Here is an 18,295-nt window from a genome sequence, read left to right on the forward strand (position 1 = left end):
GATCACCGGTGGCGATTGCGGCTGCGGCCATGGCCGTGGCTGCGACCACTAACACGGGCGGGAAATCTCCAGGACAGATCAGAAGAACAAGCACAGCCGGATCCTCCTCTTCAACCTCTAGCACAGCCTCCAGTGGAACCTCAAAGGAACAACAAATATCTGCTGGGTTGATTGCGTCTCAAGGTGAGTGAGGCTCGATAGTCAGATCCTTAGATTCGGGGTATTGAGTCATGCGGACGTGCTAGTGGGCAGTGTACCATACTATTCACAGAGCCCCAATCCCCAAGTTGATGCCCGTTGGCATACCAAAACAATTTCCAATTTAGAGCTATGGCACGTCCCTGGTGTAACTGATGACATGCCCATGCGCTCAGACGCCAACACTGAGCAAATGCTCGTTCTTTAGGTATAATCATACGTTGATGTTGAATATATTGGAAGTTGATCCTTTGCCCGTTCCCTGTATTCTCAGGGGCCAATCTTTTTCAAAGCTAAACTTTTAATAACCTACTCGGCCCGAATAGAAACGGTGGCCATTTCTGTCAGTGTATTTGGCTTTGGGTGACACTTTTTTCTGGCACGCTTTAACTAATGAAATTTGGGACTCGGTTGTTGCATTTGGAATGGCAGGCCGTTGAGCTGCCTCCTCTTGTTCCATTGGTCCATGTCACTTCTTCGACATTACAGAGTGAACCCGCTTCTCTCTTTCTCTCTCATTTTCTCTCTCTCCTGCTTTTCGGCTGTTTCTAACAGCTCTCAGGGAATAGGACAAGGAGAACGAGGGAGAAAAACCTATGGCATCCATCTAAACTTGTCAAGCCTTCAAGTGAGAAACAGAGTGAGCTAGTAGCTGATGGTTGTCCTCCTCCTCCTCTTCGTTCGCCTCCAACACTCTTGGGAGCTACACATTACAACACTTCTTTGGTACTTTGTAAATGGGGAAATGGAGAGGGCTGATTCGCATTGTTATACACATGCTTGGAGAGTGATTACCCTGGGTATCCGACCATAAGGGTCCATCTCATTAAGTGGTCCATAATCAATGAAATTTTGAGCCTAACTGAGAGAGCTTTTTCTAGCTGTTACTATTCCCCTCTGAGCAGTGAGATCTTGGGACATTAAAATAAGGGCTAAAATAAAGATAGCACAAGGAAGAGAAAGTCGGGTTGTATTGGGATTCTAACCACGAGAAGTGCATTTGAACCTCTCGTCAAGGAGATGGGCTCATGTCTGTTGGTTGAAAAACCAATAATGGGTCTTTTGTGCCCAGGTAATGAGATAAGGCCCTTGATATACGTATGAAATGGAGGCTTTCCTTGTTTGCTCGAGTGGGTGCCGCTTACTTATCTTGTATCTCATATTGGCAGATTTACGGACTTTTCAGACACCCTCCGAATCTGGCAGCTGTGTATAATACTAAGGCGATATCGCATAGCCGCAAATGACATGAACGGGAGACTCTGAGGGGAAGCTTGCGATGGCTGCTTTTTTCTCATCTTGAATAAATGTACCTTTGATAAAAAACACTAACCTATCCATCTCTTATCTCTTCTTCTCTCTTTGTGCTGCTTCCTTCACTTTCGGATATAACTCAGGTCTGTTGTTGACACCGGGTAATAATCTGGCTAAGGCCACTCATGGCAAGCCAAGTAAAGGCCAGGTAGAGCGAAAGGCAAGCTCTGCTAGTCCTAATAATAATAACAACAGTAGCCCTACCACCAACATTACCAACAATAACAATAATAACAACAGTACCGCCAACTCGGCTACTGGTAACGGTACTCATCCCCGGAATCGCTGGCGATGTATGCAGCCTCGAGTGTGCCCATATTGTTGGAAGACGTTCTCGAATTCTTTTAATTTGAAGCAACATACCATCAATGTGCATATCCAGTCCCAAGGGGTCACGTGTGAGATCTGTGAAAAGGTTGTCAAGAACAAATGGTATCTCCGGAAGCATTTGGTCACCGCTCATGGGGCGCCACTGAAGCGCTCCAAAGATGGCTCGGGAGCGATCAAGCAAGTCAATAGCAATACTGGCGAGGGAGGCGTGTCCCAAGATGATGATGAGGAACATGACATGACCGAAGAAGAGATGGACGACGACGACGATGAGGAAATTGTCGTTGATGATCACCCTCCGGTATCGACCAAGGACACCAAGAAAAAGTCTTCTCAAGCCAAAGAGCGAAAAGTTCTGGCCAGCACCAATTGAACAAGCTAGGCCATGAGGAAGACGGATAGAACCACTATTATTAACCACTTAACTAGATTGATTCTTCTGCTGCAAGTTTTCACTTTGCTCAAGTTGTTTGCCCCCCCCCCCTTTTCCCCCCCGAGTTCCACGGTTCAACAAACTGGACTCGAATTCTCCGCCTACTAGTCCTCTTCCTTCTACTAATCGTATTAACATGTACTTCTAGTACGAAGATGTCTACAACTACAACTACAACAACCATGATTGAAGTGGCTTTAATTCCCAGGCTTTCAAAAACTTACTATATTTCATATGAATGCAGATGATTACGCTCTATTCTTGACAAACTCTCTGCCCATGCCCCAATTTGCCCTGACTCCCATGAATGCCAATTAGAACTGATATTTTCCAAGTTCCTCGACAACTTCTCGGCACGACAAGAAAAATACGAATACGATACATATCCAAAATGTCCTCCTCCCCACCCACACGCCTACCACACTTGTTCCTCCTCAACCTCCTCCTTCCAATCTCTGTCTCAATTTCCCTCTTCCAAACGAGTGGTTCTAATGTCCATTAGGATACCATGGGCACATGATTGTTTAGTCGCGAGGCTTTTTTCTTCCCCTTGAGCAGTGAGCGGCAACCTCGCCTGCAAATGGCTTTATTCATCAATTTCCCCCTTTCATTAGACCGTTAACGATGGCCTCGGTCTCCGATAAGCGCACTATTTCCTGGGCTCATTCTTTTACTACTCACCCGCCTGCCACATTAGTTGAGCCGAGCTCTACTGGGGGAGGGAAGGAAAGGGGTTTGAGAAATCTGGACTTTGCCAACCTTAGGAATTGATTAATCATCGGTCTGGATGAAGCTTATGCCCCCGAGACATTTTACCCGGCACACTGATTTGGTTTGAGTGCGTTGTTCTCGACTTCCCACTAACTCACTTACTTTGCCGGTCGGCAATCTCCAATGGCCATCATGGTCACCCTTGACGCCTTCAGGCTAAGTTGTTCAGTTGTTCCGGAGGCCATGAAATTAATGACTCTTCGCTCTCGGAAGCTTCGGATATGTATAAATATAGAGTCTTGAGTTGACATGGGAAATGGAGTTGGGCTATGTCAGCCTTTTTCCTCGTTCTCGTTGTACAGTATACAACGCCACGGAGGTGGGTAATGTGTGTGTGTGTGGGTGCGTGTGTGTGAGTGTGTCGTTGATACTCACGGCCAAAGACTAAGCAAGCTGAATGATGGAAATCCTTGCTTGCCTGCCAATTCAGAGAAGCATTTGTTCATTAATCATGAGCTTTGTGGGTTAAAAGAGCTTGTTTGAAGGAAACAACACCAGTTCCAGCCATCTTCTCCTCCTCCTCCTCCTCCTCCTCCTTCTCGTTCCTATTTATTTCAGTGGGTTACCCTCTCCCTCCCCTAAAACCTTGAGTTGTCGAGTCCATTTAATTTGGAAAAAGTGTCAAAAATGTTGGAAAAGACCATTGCTCCTCTTCCATTACCCGCGATAGTGCTAAAAAAACTTGTTAAAAGCTTTCAAGACACTTTTATTCCAAACCTTGTAACCCCCGTCGTCCAATACCATCAGCGAACGAATGAACCACACAACTCATTCCTTGTCAAACCTTTGAAGAAGAGAAAAATATTAAGGGCCAAAGGACGCGTTAAAGAAATCTAACATTATCATTAAGAAAACTGTATGCCACGACTCTGTTAAGAAACTGAGGCTTTCATCTATGTGTGCCCTTGCTAGCTTTTAATTGCTTTTTGTGCCAAACAACCAACCCAAACCAGAACTTCTGCTTTCAATTTCGGCCGTTTAGCCATTGAAACACTGCGTTAAACGCCATCTATCGCCAATGAACTTCAAACACTGAAAAGGCCTATTATGTTGAAATGAAATTCGTGCAAGACATTATGATTCTTATAATTATGATTACTATTATTGCAATTATTACTATTCGGACTTGATGTGATTGGTTCAAGAACTGCATTCATCGTTGGCTTTCCCATTGAAACAAACTCCTGCATTAATCTTCAAGAAACGCTTGTAAGCGTTTCTGAATTTTTGTATAGTGTTCATCACCATTACCGTCATCATCGTCATTAGCCTCAACTAAGCACCCCTATAAGATACTTCCATTTCTCCCTAACCCCTGTTTATCGACTCGATACAAAAATACTGAGGAAATATCCTGATCATTATCATTTTGAAGACACCCTTTAGCTTTAGAGAGTTTTTTAAATGTGTGTGTTTCTTAACCTAGGAGAACTCAGAGAAGATTGATGTTAAATGTTGCAAATTACAATAAATGTTCTTTGACCAAAGTCAACATCATCCCCAGACCATTTTCACTTATTGGCATTATGCTTTTGGTTCTCTTCAGTTGTTTGAGTTATCATATTTTGTTTGATTCTTCGTCATTCATGTTTGTTTTCGCATCGGTCTTTTCCAGGTTCACGGACTTCGTCAGGTTCTTGGCATGGAAAGTGCCCACATTGCCAAGAAGAATATGAGAATATTTCCTCCCTCAAATACCACGTTCGTTTGATCCATTCGGATGCCAAAAACACCATTTGTTGTTATCTTTGCCCGGGGAGATTCTACTCCAAAGTCTCTCTTAGAGAGCATTTGTTCCAGGAACACCAAGTCAAATACCAATAACACCCACCCCAGTTGGCCTCACCTCCGTTTCCTACGATGGACAAAAAGAGCTACTAAGGTGATGCCTCAACAGGTGGCACCACCAGTGCTTGTATCTTTTCCTTGAGGTTTGAAATTTGGCGTTCTCTTGTGCCGAAGAGAGACTGCTTTCCTTGAGCCCGGAGGGTAGAGCCGTAAAACTGTTGCAATTAACTTTAGTACAACCGGAATTAAATTCTATTCATTACATAGGATGGTTTAGTTAGTGAGTTATGATCAGAAACTATGAAAATCATTTCAATCTATGATGATTATAAACATGGATATGTTGCTTTTCCTTACAAATGTTGCAACTGTGACAGGGTATCTCCAGCTAGTGAAAATATCCCTCTCCTATGTTTGCGAGTTAAGAGCAAATAAAGGAAGAAAAAAATCGGAAAATATCACTATGGAGTGCTTGTTTCATAAAAATAACCTCCTGTTTAATGGCAATCTCAAAAATGGATTAACACTCGGAGGGAAAAGTTTGTCAAACTTTACTTCTCTTTGTCCCCAAACCGAAATCCAAGAGTTTAAAAGGCGGAGTTTCAAGGCTCAATTCTTAATCGTGATGCGGCTCTCTGAAGTCACGAAATACATATATTTGCCTCTTTCTGTTGGAAGGTATCTAAGAACGATTAAGTATCGAAGAAAATTGATAAAATGAGCTTGATTTCAAATGTTAGCATGTGGCTTATGATCAATTACAACCATTATTTGATTGGAAGATGTTTTATGGCCGACGAATTCAACACGTCTAAATGCCCACCCTTTCATATACGTAGCTGAATTTAACAGATATCTACCGATGCGATATCCCCTACTTCTATTTGCTAGACGAAACTTGCAGTTGTTGATAGCGATATTTGAGCGACAAATTTTTGAATATCCTAAACGTATTGCAACGTTGTGCCCAACCAATGGTTGTGGCACCTCGCAATGTGGACAGAAATTCAATGTTTATCGGTTCAAGACACGTCACAACCTCGTTGTTGTTGATGAAATAAAAAAGATTTTATTGTTATTTCTAATGTTATTAGAAATCTAATTGATCAAATGCAAACAGCAGAGAAGCAGAAGTCTCGTTCATGTGTGTATAATGCGATTGTTTCCATAGATAACGGTCAAGCCGTTATTTTCTCTTATTTTTACATTGATAATTGTGTTTCAGTGCGTACGCATCATAGATTTGTTCATGGGTAAACTGATCCGCATTCTTAGTATTGAGCAAATGCATCAGTGCAGGGCCGTACATAAGACCATTGTGCAATGATTGGGCAATAGCCACAATATTTACCAGCAGTAATTCGTTGCTTTTTCGAGAAAGAAACTGTAATCTTATTACTTTATTGATTTCGCCCGAATTTGATTTTTTATAATGGAAATTAAAGTTCACATACAAATTATTCAATCAGAGTCAACTTCATCACTCTCGGATTCGCCGTTTGATCGACCCGAGTTTGCCGTCCGGCTCCCTTCAATGTAAGATCCCTCTTTGATAACAATGCGCCAGAGGCTATCCCAGGCCGATTTGCAAGTTCTCTGAACATATTCTGATCCTAAATCCTTGAATCCTAGTCATGAGCTCAGTCCAGGTTTTTTAGTTGGTTTTGGCAGACAGTGCGAGCCAATTCATTCCGGAATGAGAAATATAATGGGCTTCATGGAGGTTAATAGTTTTGCTCCATGATCCTACTGCTGAAGAAAAATGACTTAATTTGCTTTCTGTTTAATCCGGATTTAATATGATTCACTTCGCGATCCAAATCTGGTTCAAACTCCCAAGCAAATCATGTCAAAATGGGAGCAATTACGTTCAGACGTAGAGCTAGACTTCCTTCACTTATGCGTGCTGCGCACCGGCGTCTAAGTCACATTTAAAAAATGGACTTCTTGATTTATGTAATTATCAAATTTCTACAAATCGGGAGAGACATTCTTCTACAACAGGTTAAGAGTTGCAAAAAGTAAAAAATAACCATTCAGGCCAAATACGAGTAGTTGAAATAGGCGCGGTACATCTCAAAATGATATAATTGTTTATTGTACAGGAAACTCAAGCATTCCCTAAGGTGCATATTGAGTGTGTGGGGGAGAAAATTGAAATATGAAAATAGAAGAAAAAGAAAATGGAGTGGCCCACAAAGACAGGCGGCGGATCCATTCAAAACTGCAATTGTAACATAGGCGAAAAAGGCAAATAGCATAATTTTAGATAGCCTGAAAGACATTGGTACACAACACTTTTTCATGCATTTTTAGCATGCGTAAAGGTGTTCCTTCCCTACCAAATCAAAGCTGCTTTGCGTTTGCCTGATTATTGACATTACAATGGCTCAATTTTTGCTTTATTGTTCCCCGAAATGTTTTCACTCAAATGCCTTGACAACTGATATCTGATTCGTTTCCTTTCGATCTCTTCAGTGAAAATAACGACCTTTTTTGACGAACATGCAAAACAAATACGTTAAAAGCATCAACTTCTACAAAGTTGTCTAGTGGCTAAATTTGCACTTTTGGGAGGAAAAAGGATGACATTTGGCGAATGTGATTAATTATTTTTTTTAACCTGCCACCCCCTACCAAACTCAAACCTTAAGGAAAGCTCTGCCGGATGTCTTTTTAATAACAGAATTGCCTTCGAAAGTGGGGGATTGGAATTTTCAAATTGTGATTTCATTCAAATATGTTAATAAATGATTAAATGTAACGTAATTAAGGCACAAATTGGCTAGTATGGGTTTGTGGAGGAATTTAATTATGAATGGATAAAGAAAATGAAGGAAAATACAATTATTGAGTCAAAAGGAATCGTAGCGTCGAATATAGGTTGATTGTGATTCATACTTCAAAACTTCCGTTGGAACATTTACTGAAGAAAGAAGAACGAACCGGCTTTAAATAACGCTACTGTTTGATTAAGTTGCGACAGGAATGGACAATTGGCATTGATAGCTAAAAAGTTAACTCTGGCAATCATTAACCTGTAGAGTAGACCTGCAAAATGATGAGAATTTCGTGGAGCATAGATTTCAAAGATTCGTTTCTACTTTCGATAAATCGGACGAGTGAGTCTAGAGAACGCATCACAAAACTCACATTGTGCCAGGCGATTATCCAATCGCATTTTCAATTTGCTTTGGCTGCATGGGCGTTAGATAGTCCAAGGGGCTTGCAAAAGAGTCAAATACGCCCAACACTGCGAAGTGCAATTTCGAGCCAATCACTAGAGACATGGGAGCAATATGCAATGCAAAAAATTAACATATTATATGTACATGAGTATTGCTTAGTCATCCAACCATAGGTTAGAAGTCAAGAACGTGCTCTTTACATCGGCCTTTTTCTGGATACCGGGGTTGTACGGACGTGCCAAAAGTCCACCACGAACTCGGAGGTCCCAGAAAGTAAATTCCTCCTCCACTTTCAAGAACTGATGGAAACAGTAGTAGATGAGATTTAGGACTACCTAGAAGAACACCATTCAATCCCTTATCGCAGCTCTTCACGAAACCCGAGATGGACGTGGTCTTCACGAAGATGAGGAGCGAAGCTTGTTCTGCGTGCATGGGCCCTCCAACCACTATTCCAAGATCTAAATCTGTATTGCAACCCCTCTCCATTCATTCATTCATCTTTCTTTTCACCAGAATGAATGGAGCCAGCCATGATCTTTAATTATAAGAAGAAACCCACGGACGTACCCAGCACCATCGGACCTTGCTCAGGAGAACCCATTTTACACTCGCCTAGGAGAATCCCATTTTGAAGATGATGTCCCAAGTTCCAATTCGGTTTCCGGAGAGATCGGGTTATCATTGGGTTAGTCATTGTCAAGCCGATAAAGCTTCCCTGTTTGAAGCCTATGCCTTAAGTCCTAAAAATGTGGAGGCTTTGGAAATTTGATTCATCCTACTCCAGCCGAAAAAGGATTTTATCTGCTTGACAAAGGCACTGAATCAGATCTTCAGTCCAACGGAATTTTATTGAGAAGATGTAAACAATAAAATAACAATTGCGACAAGATTTACAACCAAAAACAACCTTAGAGGAGTTGAGAGCAACTAAAATTTTCAACCCTTTCAATGTTCATAATATACCAAATGGAAATAGCAAAACAGGACAATATCTGTTGAACCTTAAGTTTCGTCAGCTATCACGAGATAAACAAAAAAAATTAAATGTCATTCTGGAAGTTGAAAAACGAACAAATAACGACTAACTTTTTTTTAGTTTTGGGATCGTTACAAATATACCATTTTGAAATATAACGGAATTACAGATCCTTTTTCCACAAATGTAACGATTTACTGTAATCTCGATATAAATGCCAAGTCCAGAATATATACCAGAACCTTAACAAGTCAGATGGCTTTTTTTCATTCACCCAAACATTACCTCACTGTTTGAAACTGAACTACCTGATCGTGAATTCGATGTAAATCTCGCCTTATGTCTTGTTCACACTCGATACACTCCAGAGTAGTTACGCAAGAACTTCTAGAAATTTGGACTGCGAATGAGCGTCACGCCAAATCGGCCAGCTCTAAGCCATGGTAGCTCTAAGTCACTTTTCGAATAAAAGTAATAGAAAAAGGAATGTAAATATTTTCAATTGAAGGCCAGTCATTTTTATCTTATTTATCTGTCAAGGGGTTCGTTTCAAAGTTATGTTGCCAAAAGCTTATGAAACTAACCAAGAGCAGGCCGAAAATTTGAATTTTATAAAATGCATACAAAACAAATTTGGAAACTTCTCTTGAGTTCCCTAAGCACTGTTTTGAGCTCAAATTTGGCCAAGTTCATCTCTTCAACAAGATTTTGTGGTCGTATCAAGTGCTTATTTGGAATAAAGTCAACGATTTGGAAACAAAAAAATTGCTTCCCTTCGCAGTCCACATCTCTAGAAGTCCGTGACTTACGCCATCTGGCGTCGAAAAAACGTTTCGACGCTGGATGGAAGATAATTAATGATGTCCAAAGAAACAACCGAAATGCTAATGTGGAAGCAAATTCAAAATTATTAATGTCTCTAATATTATTTATAATTTATAATATCTCTAATATTCGCCCTTGTGGCTTTTCAAGTCGTGAAACCTTCAGAATACGGTGAGATTTCATTTTAAAATACTCCAACAATTGCTGCAAAGAGCCTCACTTTACTTTTGTTGTTATTATTAGGGACGGGCAAATTGTGTACCTTTTGTCTCTAACTTTTTATTTCTAAAGGCTTTGCTTTTTTGCACATTTTGACCGTCCCTAGTTTTTACTCTTAAGACCATGACTCCCAACTAATATGATATCTTCCTTACATTTATTTTTTGGGGGCTACCTTTAAAGCGGTTCATGTAAGAGTTTAAATTCAGAAAAAACATAGTTATGCGTTACGATCTTCATAGTTCATTTTTTTGGTTTTCCAAATCTCGTTTAAATCTATTAAACAGGAGAGGTAAACCCAAGTTTCTTTCAAAGTATATGGCAAGTGCCTGCTTCAGTTCTAATCAATTATGCTAGAAAAGGGCTTGAGGCATAACCATACCCATTGCATCTTAGCCATAATCATCGTCTTCATCATCATCATATGCCTCTGTGATGCAATTTAGGCGGCAAAATGCGCCGAAAAGGACCTTAAATTGGAGGGCGAGGGGGGCTCAGATGTTATTCTCGTCCCCCTAACCTGTATGGGATCATTCAATGTGGTTGTATGCTCGTCATCTTACATTTCCTTTTGGTGCTGGGAGTGAGTATGTTCCTCAGCTGTGACTTTGTGGACGAGAATGTTGGATCACTTGAAGGAAGGACTTCAGGCTTTAATTTCCCAAGAGAGAAAGGATTCACTCTCGTATATTGCTATCCCTGGGGAAAAGTCATCCCGGATAGTTTTTTCTCACTTCCAGGAGAAGGGTCCCCGACTATCGAAATTAATCAACTTTAGACAAGAATATAACTCGTGTCCCATGCTTGTTCCTAGAATGTGATGGTTTTTTTTCAAACTCCTGTTGAAATCAGTTGACAAATATTGGTAAAATATATTCTAGCTAATAAAGTAACCGTCCTCCACAATCATTATAGTGAAATAAGTATCCAAAGCACTGCCAAGAAAGAAAAAAAAACTTTATTGGCGATTCAGAGACCCTGGAATCTGACCGTCTCAGTGAACCAGTTACCTCTTCAATCCGCAGAACAACGTCTTGGAACACGTGTTCCCAGAGCTGTTTCAATGGTTTAGCTCGGCCAATTGACAAGAAAAGGACGAGGAAGACACAATACAGGGAACAAGAAGAGAAGATGGACCACGATTGGATCAATCCCTGCTTGAACTCCATTGAGCATCATTGTAATAACTACGAACAAATTCATCATGAAAATAAAGGCTCGGCTTACAACTACGATCCACATCTGGAACTGGAGAAACCTGTGGAGAGTGGTAACCTGCTTTATCAAGAATTGACCGTGAGCACAAACAAACCTCACATCAACCATGGGTAAGCAGACACGTGGATAACTTGCAAATTTACTGAGCTAGCCTACTCATTTACCGCTACAATGAAATTAATGCAAAAATATGACATTGAAACCACCAAAAGTATTATTTTGCCAATACAAGAAGTTGTTCAGGCAATTATTTTTTTAAACATCGATGAGGGTCTAATCGAAAATAGATTAAGCCTAATACGAGGTGGTTACAAAATCAAAATGCTTTGCATCATATTTCTTGTATCATGGGATTAAACAGTTTAGTTTGATCAAACTCAAATACTAAGACCGTCTTTAGGTAAATGCAATTTCGTCAACACTGTCCATGATTGACGTATTTTCATTTGATGTCACCCGTGCCAAGTTCAGAATGATGTAGTTTTCGATCTCACAATTGCGGGTAAGACCCCCAAGGAGATTAAAGAGGTTTTAGACAACACCCTGTCTTATCCGTTTCCCTAGTCTCTAAAGAATCGTGCCCTATTTAAAATGGATGGCGTCCAGGGGCCTTTGACCTAAATTTCTTAAAATGTAAAATTAGGCTACAAGAGAACCCAATGGGGCTTCAATATGTTTGGACAAAATTAAAACACTCTATTCGTGTCCAATGTTGCCACAAGTTGAATCGTTCGTAAGCAGCTCAAAATAAGCCCGCGCCATATTCAATTATTGCAACCCAAGGTGTTAAACCAATAGTAATAAATTCAAGATGACTGAACTTCGATTTTGAAAGCACCCCTCATATATGTGATACACGTAGGCTATATTGTTATTGGGGTATGGTTTTGAGGACTTCTTCCTACCAATAAAAGAGGTACATAAATGTAGGAATATGATTGTTACTTATATTCATATTAATGCAGTTGAAAGTTGGTAAGGCTTTTCAAACATGTGGTTGGATATATCGCACGTTTAAGTCCAGAGATAGTGTCACGATACTAACTCTGTACAGTCAATTGTTCAACCGCATCTTGAATACGCCTCTCCCATTTGGGCTCCAAGTAGTTCAGCAGGTTTGCAAAAGCTTGAGCAGGTCCAAAGATGTTTTACTAGGAAAATTGAAGATATGAGAGAGCTCTCGTATTGGGAGAGGTTAGAACGGTTGGGATTGTACAGTACTCAGAGAAGGTACGAAAGGTATCTGATATTGTACGTTTTCAAAAGCATTCATGAGCTTTGTCCCAACCCAGGATTTAGGGTCAATTGTAGTGACCGTAGAGGCTTAATGTGCGTTTTGAGAGCACCTTCAAGACCTCGAGAATCCAGGCTAGTTAAAACAATGAAGTCCCCTTCTCTTCTTTCTCGGGCTCCTTCATTGTTCAATTTGCTGCCCTCAAATATTCGTAGGGCTTATGTAGGGGTTGATCCAGTTGCAAGATTTAAATCAGACTTGGACAAGTTTTTGACTAAAATTCCGGATCAACCTTATATTCAAGGATTAGCCAGATCAGCCAACTCCAATTTGTTGGTCGATCAAATAATATATATATAAATAAAAGTCAAGTATAATAAATAATCTTCTCGTCTTGAACTGCTGGGATTTCAATCCCGGTAGCAGTAAGGAAGTCCGCACCAAAAAAAAATACAATATCTGATCCACCATTGAAATTTGCTTACCTTGGAATAAGGAGCCGATTTGGAATTTCGATAGGAACTTTGTCTAATTCTCATCTAATAGCTACCAATGATTCTGCGCCCATATAATCCCTGTCAATGTTACCATATTCGACATCATTAGCTTGCTTGAAAATTTTGTCTTTGAAAATATCTACGTATATCATTTGGAGAAGTTACGAGCTTCCCGGTACGATGTCTTGTTAAATAGCTAGATCACCACCATTGTGTTCGCCCCGAAAAAAAGCCTGAGGCTTATGGGAAACCTGGGGTACCTTTAGAGGGTATTCAAAAATGCAATGTATCCTTAAGCCCCCAAAATATAGGTACAATGCAATACATAAGGCGATTATTCAAGAATAGATATTCCACGGCAAGCAAGCCTCAATGTTTTGGCAGTGGTCTCTTTTAGGTTCCTACTCTAGCAAGGGGTGTATTTTCAATGCCAGCACGTAAATTGAGACCTGTTTTATCAAAAAAGACAACAGACGCCACCAAGTAATCTGTTGCCGCCCGATATCTGAGTTTAGGTATCAATCTCAATTATCAATTGTTACAAAGAGTCTGAGTTGCAAAAAATCTTTCCCTGTCTCTTTCTGTTACCAAATTGTGATTGAAAGCTTACAAAAGTGTGTGGCCTTTTCAGATCTGTTCCTTGTTCCGACCATAAGCGTCTGACCCGTGAAGAAAAGAGGCGCCGCAGAAGGTCCAGTTTGAAATATCGCACAGCTCATGCGACTCGAGAAAGAATCCGAGTGGAAGCTTTCAATTCGTCGTTTCAAAACCTACGAACCTTACTGCCCACATTGCCACCGGATAAGAAACTCTCAAAGATCGAGATTTTGCGGCTGGCCATTTGCTACATAACCTACCTTAATAGTGTCCTCTACCCCGAAAGCCAACAATAATGAGGCATCTAAATTTCTTTCACTCAATCGACTACCTCATCCTGACCACCAATCCTTACATGGTATATTGTACGATTATGATTCCGGTCACAGCATGCTTGCTCGCTCGCCTTACTCTTCCATATTTGATTAGTTGCAAACCTAGTTCTTCATTGAAATACAACAATTAATCGCACAGCACCCAGCAGACCATCTTTTCAAAATGGGTTTGCCCTTCCCTGACTTTGCGTGACAAGTAAATCCGCCGTAATATCGAACTGAAAGTATAGCCCCTTGTTGGTGGGCGAATTTGCGATTTCTCGGCTTTTTCAACCCCCAAATTTCTAACGTACTGAATGCTACTGTTTTTTAAAGTTCTGGAGAAGACATTGAAGAAAAATGTAGTTTTATTTATCGCTTGATGAATAGTTGGGTTATTCAATCGTACTTTGGTTGGGAAGTTTCTCCCAAACGGAGTCATAAGCCACACATCTCACGCTCTTAATAGGGCAAACTATGCCTTTGATGGACAGGCAGATTGTGTGAAAAAGTGCAATAGTGACGAAGTTATTTATCAACGAAGGTTAATTGTAACTCTCCTTGTAGAGTTATTCAATGTAAAATTATGAATTACATACACTATCATAATCTACTCAATAATCATCTTAAATGACATATTTGTTAATTAGATCTTATAATTGCATTATTGAAAACTGCAGTACCTTGAAATAAATTTGCTGTCCAGAATGTCCCGCTAAACCTATTATTCCTAAATATTTTAAACAATGCCAAAGTTAACGGCGCTGTATATTTTCTACAATCGGTATACTCTCTGAACAACACTGAGAGAGCAGATTAGTAATCTGATCGGTGTTATCCCCCATCCACTCTTACGTACTCGGTGCTGCTAATGTAAAAACAATGAGCTTTTGTACGGGGGCATTGGTGAGTAATTCGATGAAATTAAAATGGGTGAAAATTGCCTCTAAAGCCTAGAATGCTTCAAGTAGCGAATGTATGCATAAAACAATAAGGGAGGGCTAGTGTGATATCAGGATGCTGCCTCAACAGGTTGGAGTTGGTGCAAGGTTGGATGGACGGATGGAGTTAATAGACGGATCAATTGACTCCCGAGTTTCCAGCATGATTGTAACTTATCCCTCGAACAAGCCAGCAACAGGGCCACCGAATGCTCAGGAATTAGCATGATTGAGTCGTGAGTCAGTGATTGGTGTGTCAGGAGACCCGTGAGAAATTGTTGAAACCGAATCGTGCACCCGTTTTGCGATTCATTGACTCAAGGAATTCAAAGGTAGGTGAGACAATTCAATTAGATTGTCATCTTTTCGAACAAAACAGCAGATGGAAGAGAGCAAAATCAGGCAATTTCGACACAGTGTCACTGATCTCACGGTCATTTAAGGTTAATTTTGATCATCGAACTCCTCTCGGCTTTTCTTTCCGGTCGAATGATTCCCATTTTGTAAGGCGTACATGTACAAGAGTCACATAATCGATTTACTTTCAAACAAACTCAACTTCATTTCATCGGTCTACTCTTTACTGAAAAGCACTATGTATCTTTTATTTTGTTACATTTGATATCACATAGCCCACGTCAGCAGATATTGCTCACCATCAAGTTATTCGTCAAAACATCCATAAAGCCTGGTTATATATTATTGATACATTTTTGTCGCTTTTTTCGTTCATTTCTTAACCGAAGCAGTCATGCATGCGATAAACCTTTTGCTTTGGTTAGAGACTTATTTTCATATACTTGTTATAGGCTCGTACTCAGACAGGTGTGATCACCTCTGTTGCAAGGATACTTGGAAGTGCAAGGATGCGTGTTGATTTAGGTGGTTGTTAGTACTAGTTTACCGAGCCAGCGGCTGAATTCTAGAGACTGTGTACACCAGTAATACCTAACATAAGTCTCTACTTGCACAGAGGTGCGAGTTCATAACTAAATAAAACAATCTGAAAGTATAAGAAAAACGTGTAGTGCCATGTTAAGTATTGTCAATCGGGGGTCTCAGACTTTTGTTATAGGTAAGAAAATCTCGTCCATCAAAGGTGTATTCTGAAAATTGATGGATTGTGTTCGTTTCAACCATTGGAAAGTAGTATTCAACAAACTTTTGACAAATGTTATGTTTTCCTTATTAACACATAAGCATTAAAATAGATTTATTCATCTCACAACTCGAATGCCCATTTCAGACCAATGTTTTATCAGGTGTCTTGAATTAGTATTGAGCTTTGCAAGTGGTGAAATACTTTTTCTTAGACACTTTTAAAGGTTAACAAGACACGAACTAGAAATATAGGGGACAGCAAAAACAACCCTCATTTCCATACCTATTGGGGTGGCTTAGCATAACAATAGATCTCCATTGTTTCGCTTAGAATGAAAGTCTTCATATTACTGTCAAATTCCATTTTTTTTCATTTTTTGTCACCTTTTAATGTGCTGCCAATTTTTAGATCATTCCAGGTTTGGAAGAGAAATTGAGTATCAATGCGTCTCTCACTCCTTTGAACACAGTCTTGATTCCACTTTGAGCACCGAGGCTGATTTCTCGTCTCTTGGAACTGTGGAAATCATGGAGGTTCAACTAGAGAGGAGCCATTTGGCCAGACGTTATCCCATCAAGTTGGATTCCTGTTCTAGTCGAAGTCCAAGCTCCTCACCAAATTCCCAGAAAGTTAGATCCAATTTCTTCCGGAATGGAAACAAATCGGTCAGCCCGTCAAGTTCGTTTGAAAAGAGGTACAGTGAAAGCTACAATGCCACCGAGGAGATTTCTATCCCGCCGGGGTCAAGCATCAACAAGGGCCCCAGTTCCGCTCCAACACCCAACCCTCGGTCCTCGAGCCGCAATCTGAACCTAAGAAATGGGGGACGGAGAACTTCGATGACCCAAACAGATGAGTCCTCATTTAATGCGGGATACTACTATGCCAGGGGACAACGCTATTCCTCACATTCCCCCTCATCCTACCCAAAAGCTAGACCCCGAAAGTTCAGCGAGAACATGATTTGCAACCGAACCCTTGTCTTGAAGAATTTTGAAGCTGGACATCCAAAGTCGTCGAGTGGAACGGGAGAATACCATTCGTACTACATTCAACCCTCATGGAAGGAGAGATCGAAAACTTATCATGCATTTGGCCCCAAGCACAACGTGTCCGGAAGATCCAATTCCGCCAACTCAATGTCTACCAATTGTATTCAAAGGCCCTTTTCTTATGAGCAAGGAACGTCAAACCTTATGAAACACAGAGGTCGATCATTGTCCCCCATGGGTCAATATGGAATGACCATACCATTCTCAACCAGATTAGTGAAGAGCGCGGATAAGTCAATGAAGACTCCTCGCCGGGTGGACTTACCTATTCTTCCGGACTCTGTGAAGACTATTGAACAACTAGATGAACTGGCATTGGAGAAGTCGTCGAATCGTTCTTCAGCCCCCATGCCACCAAAGAGATCTGGATCACCGCAATATTCTGTCCGCTCTCTGCGATCCCTCAGTCCCACACGAGAAAAGATTGACCAAGCCTTGGCTACCTTGAAGTCCAGCCCGTTGGCAAACCAAAACAGCTCCATTTCTACCAATCATCGTCCTGCATATTCGAATAGAACATGCGAGGGAATAAGGTCTAGCGACAATGTTTCATCAATGGTTCAAAGTAGCCCCAAAACGGAACGTCGATCAGAGAAAGAAAGGTTAACTTCGTTCATGACCCCAGTTCCAATGGAAATGGTTCAAAATGAAGGCGAGCGACAAACAACCAACGTTTTAAATGATACTCCACAGTACAGCCATTATGTGGTAGTAGCCATCGATTTTGGAACCACTTATAGTGGATATGCCTTCAGTTTTACTCATGATACTGACACTGTTCATATCATGAGAAAATGGGAAGGTGACGACCCCGGAATGAACAATCAAAAAACACCCACCATCCTATTATTGAACCCGAACAAGCAATTCCATTCCTTTGGTTTTTCAGCCAGAGACTTTTATCACGATTTGGTACCAGATGAAGCCAAAAAGTGGTATTTCTTTGACAAATTCAAAATGATCCTACATCATAATAAGGTATCAAATAGCTTACTTTCTTTTTTTTTTAGTCTCCATTAGAAATTATGTATTTTTGCGCAGAAAATCGACCGCTCCACCAAAGTGAAGTCGGCCAATGGATGTGAACTCTCTGCTCTTGAAGTGTTTTCACATACCTTGAAATACTTCAAGGATCATGCTCTCAAGGAACTCTCTGATTCCATTGGTTCCAAAGTAGTGATGGATGACGTGAGATGGGTAGTTACGGTACCCGCCATCTGGCGCCAACAGGCAAAGCAATTTATGCGCGAGTCAGCTTACGCGGTAGGAATTTGGTTTTATTTTAATTTTCCAAA

The 18,295-nt window shown here is 40.7% G+C and overlaps 3 protein-coding genes across 3 annotated transcripts in view; all 3 read left to right on the forward strand.

The window, feature by feature from the left end:
* LOC131880686 (broad-complex core protein isoforms 1/2/3/4/5-like) overlaps positions 1 to 2,332 on the forward strand; it is a gene marked incomplete in the record, with an annotated part of 9,587 nt that extends 7,255 nt beyond the window's left edge. The window contains 2 exon segments of the mRNA XM_059227368.1: positions 1 to 183; positions 1,596 to 2,332. Coding sequence (XP_059083351.1) covers positions 1 to 183; positions 1,596 to 2,215 — 803 coding nt within the window.
* An 8,556-nt stretch (positions 2,333 to 10,888) lies between these two features.
* Positions 10,889 to 14,734, forward strand: LOC131880419 (basic helix-loop-helix transcription factor scleraxis-like). Its single transcript, XM_059227055.1, has 2 exons — positions 10,889 to 11,373; positions 13,626 to 14,734. The coding sequence occupies exons 1-2, from the start codon at positions 11,177 to 11,179 to the stop codon at positions 13,885 to 13,887; spliced, it is 459 nt and encodes a 152-aa protein (XP_059083038.1). The 5' UTR covers positions 10,889 to 11,176; the 3' UTR covers positions 13,888 to 14,734.
* A 3-nt stretch (positions 14,735 to 14,737) lies between these two features.
* LOC131880417 (uncharacterized) overlaps positions 14,738 to 18,295 on the forward strand; it is a gene marked incomplete at its 3' end in the record, with an annotated part of 45,475 nt that continues 41,917 nt past the window's right edge. Inside the window, 3 exon segments of the mRNA XM_059227052.1 lie at positions 14,738 to 15,178; positions 16,357 to 17,978; positions 18,042 to 18,263. Coding sequence (XP_059083035.1) covers positions 16,476 to 17,978; positions 18,042 to 18,263 — 1,725 coding nt within the window. The 5' untranslated portion in view covers positions 14,738 to 15,178; positions 16,357 to 16,475.

Source organism: Tigriopus californicus, chromosome 5 (assembly GCF_007210705.1).
Source record: "Tigriopus californicus strain San Diego chromosome 5, Tcal_SD_v2.1, whole genome shotgun sequence".
NCBI classification, from domain to species: domain Eukaryota; kingdom Metazoa; phylum Arthropoda; class Copepoda; order Harpacticoida; family Harpacticidae; genus Tigriopus; species Tigriopus californicus.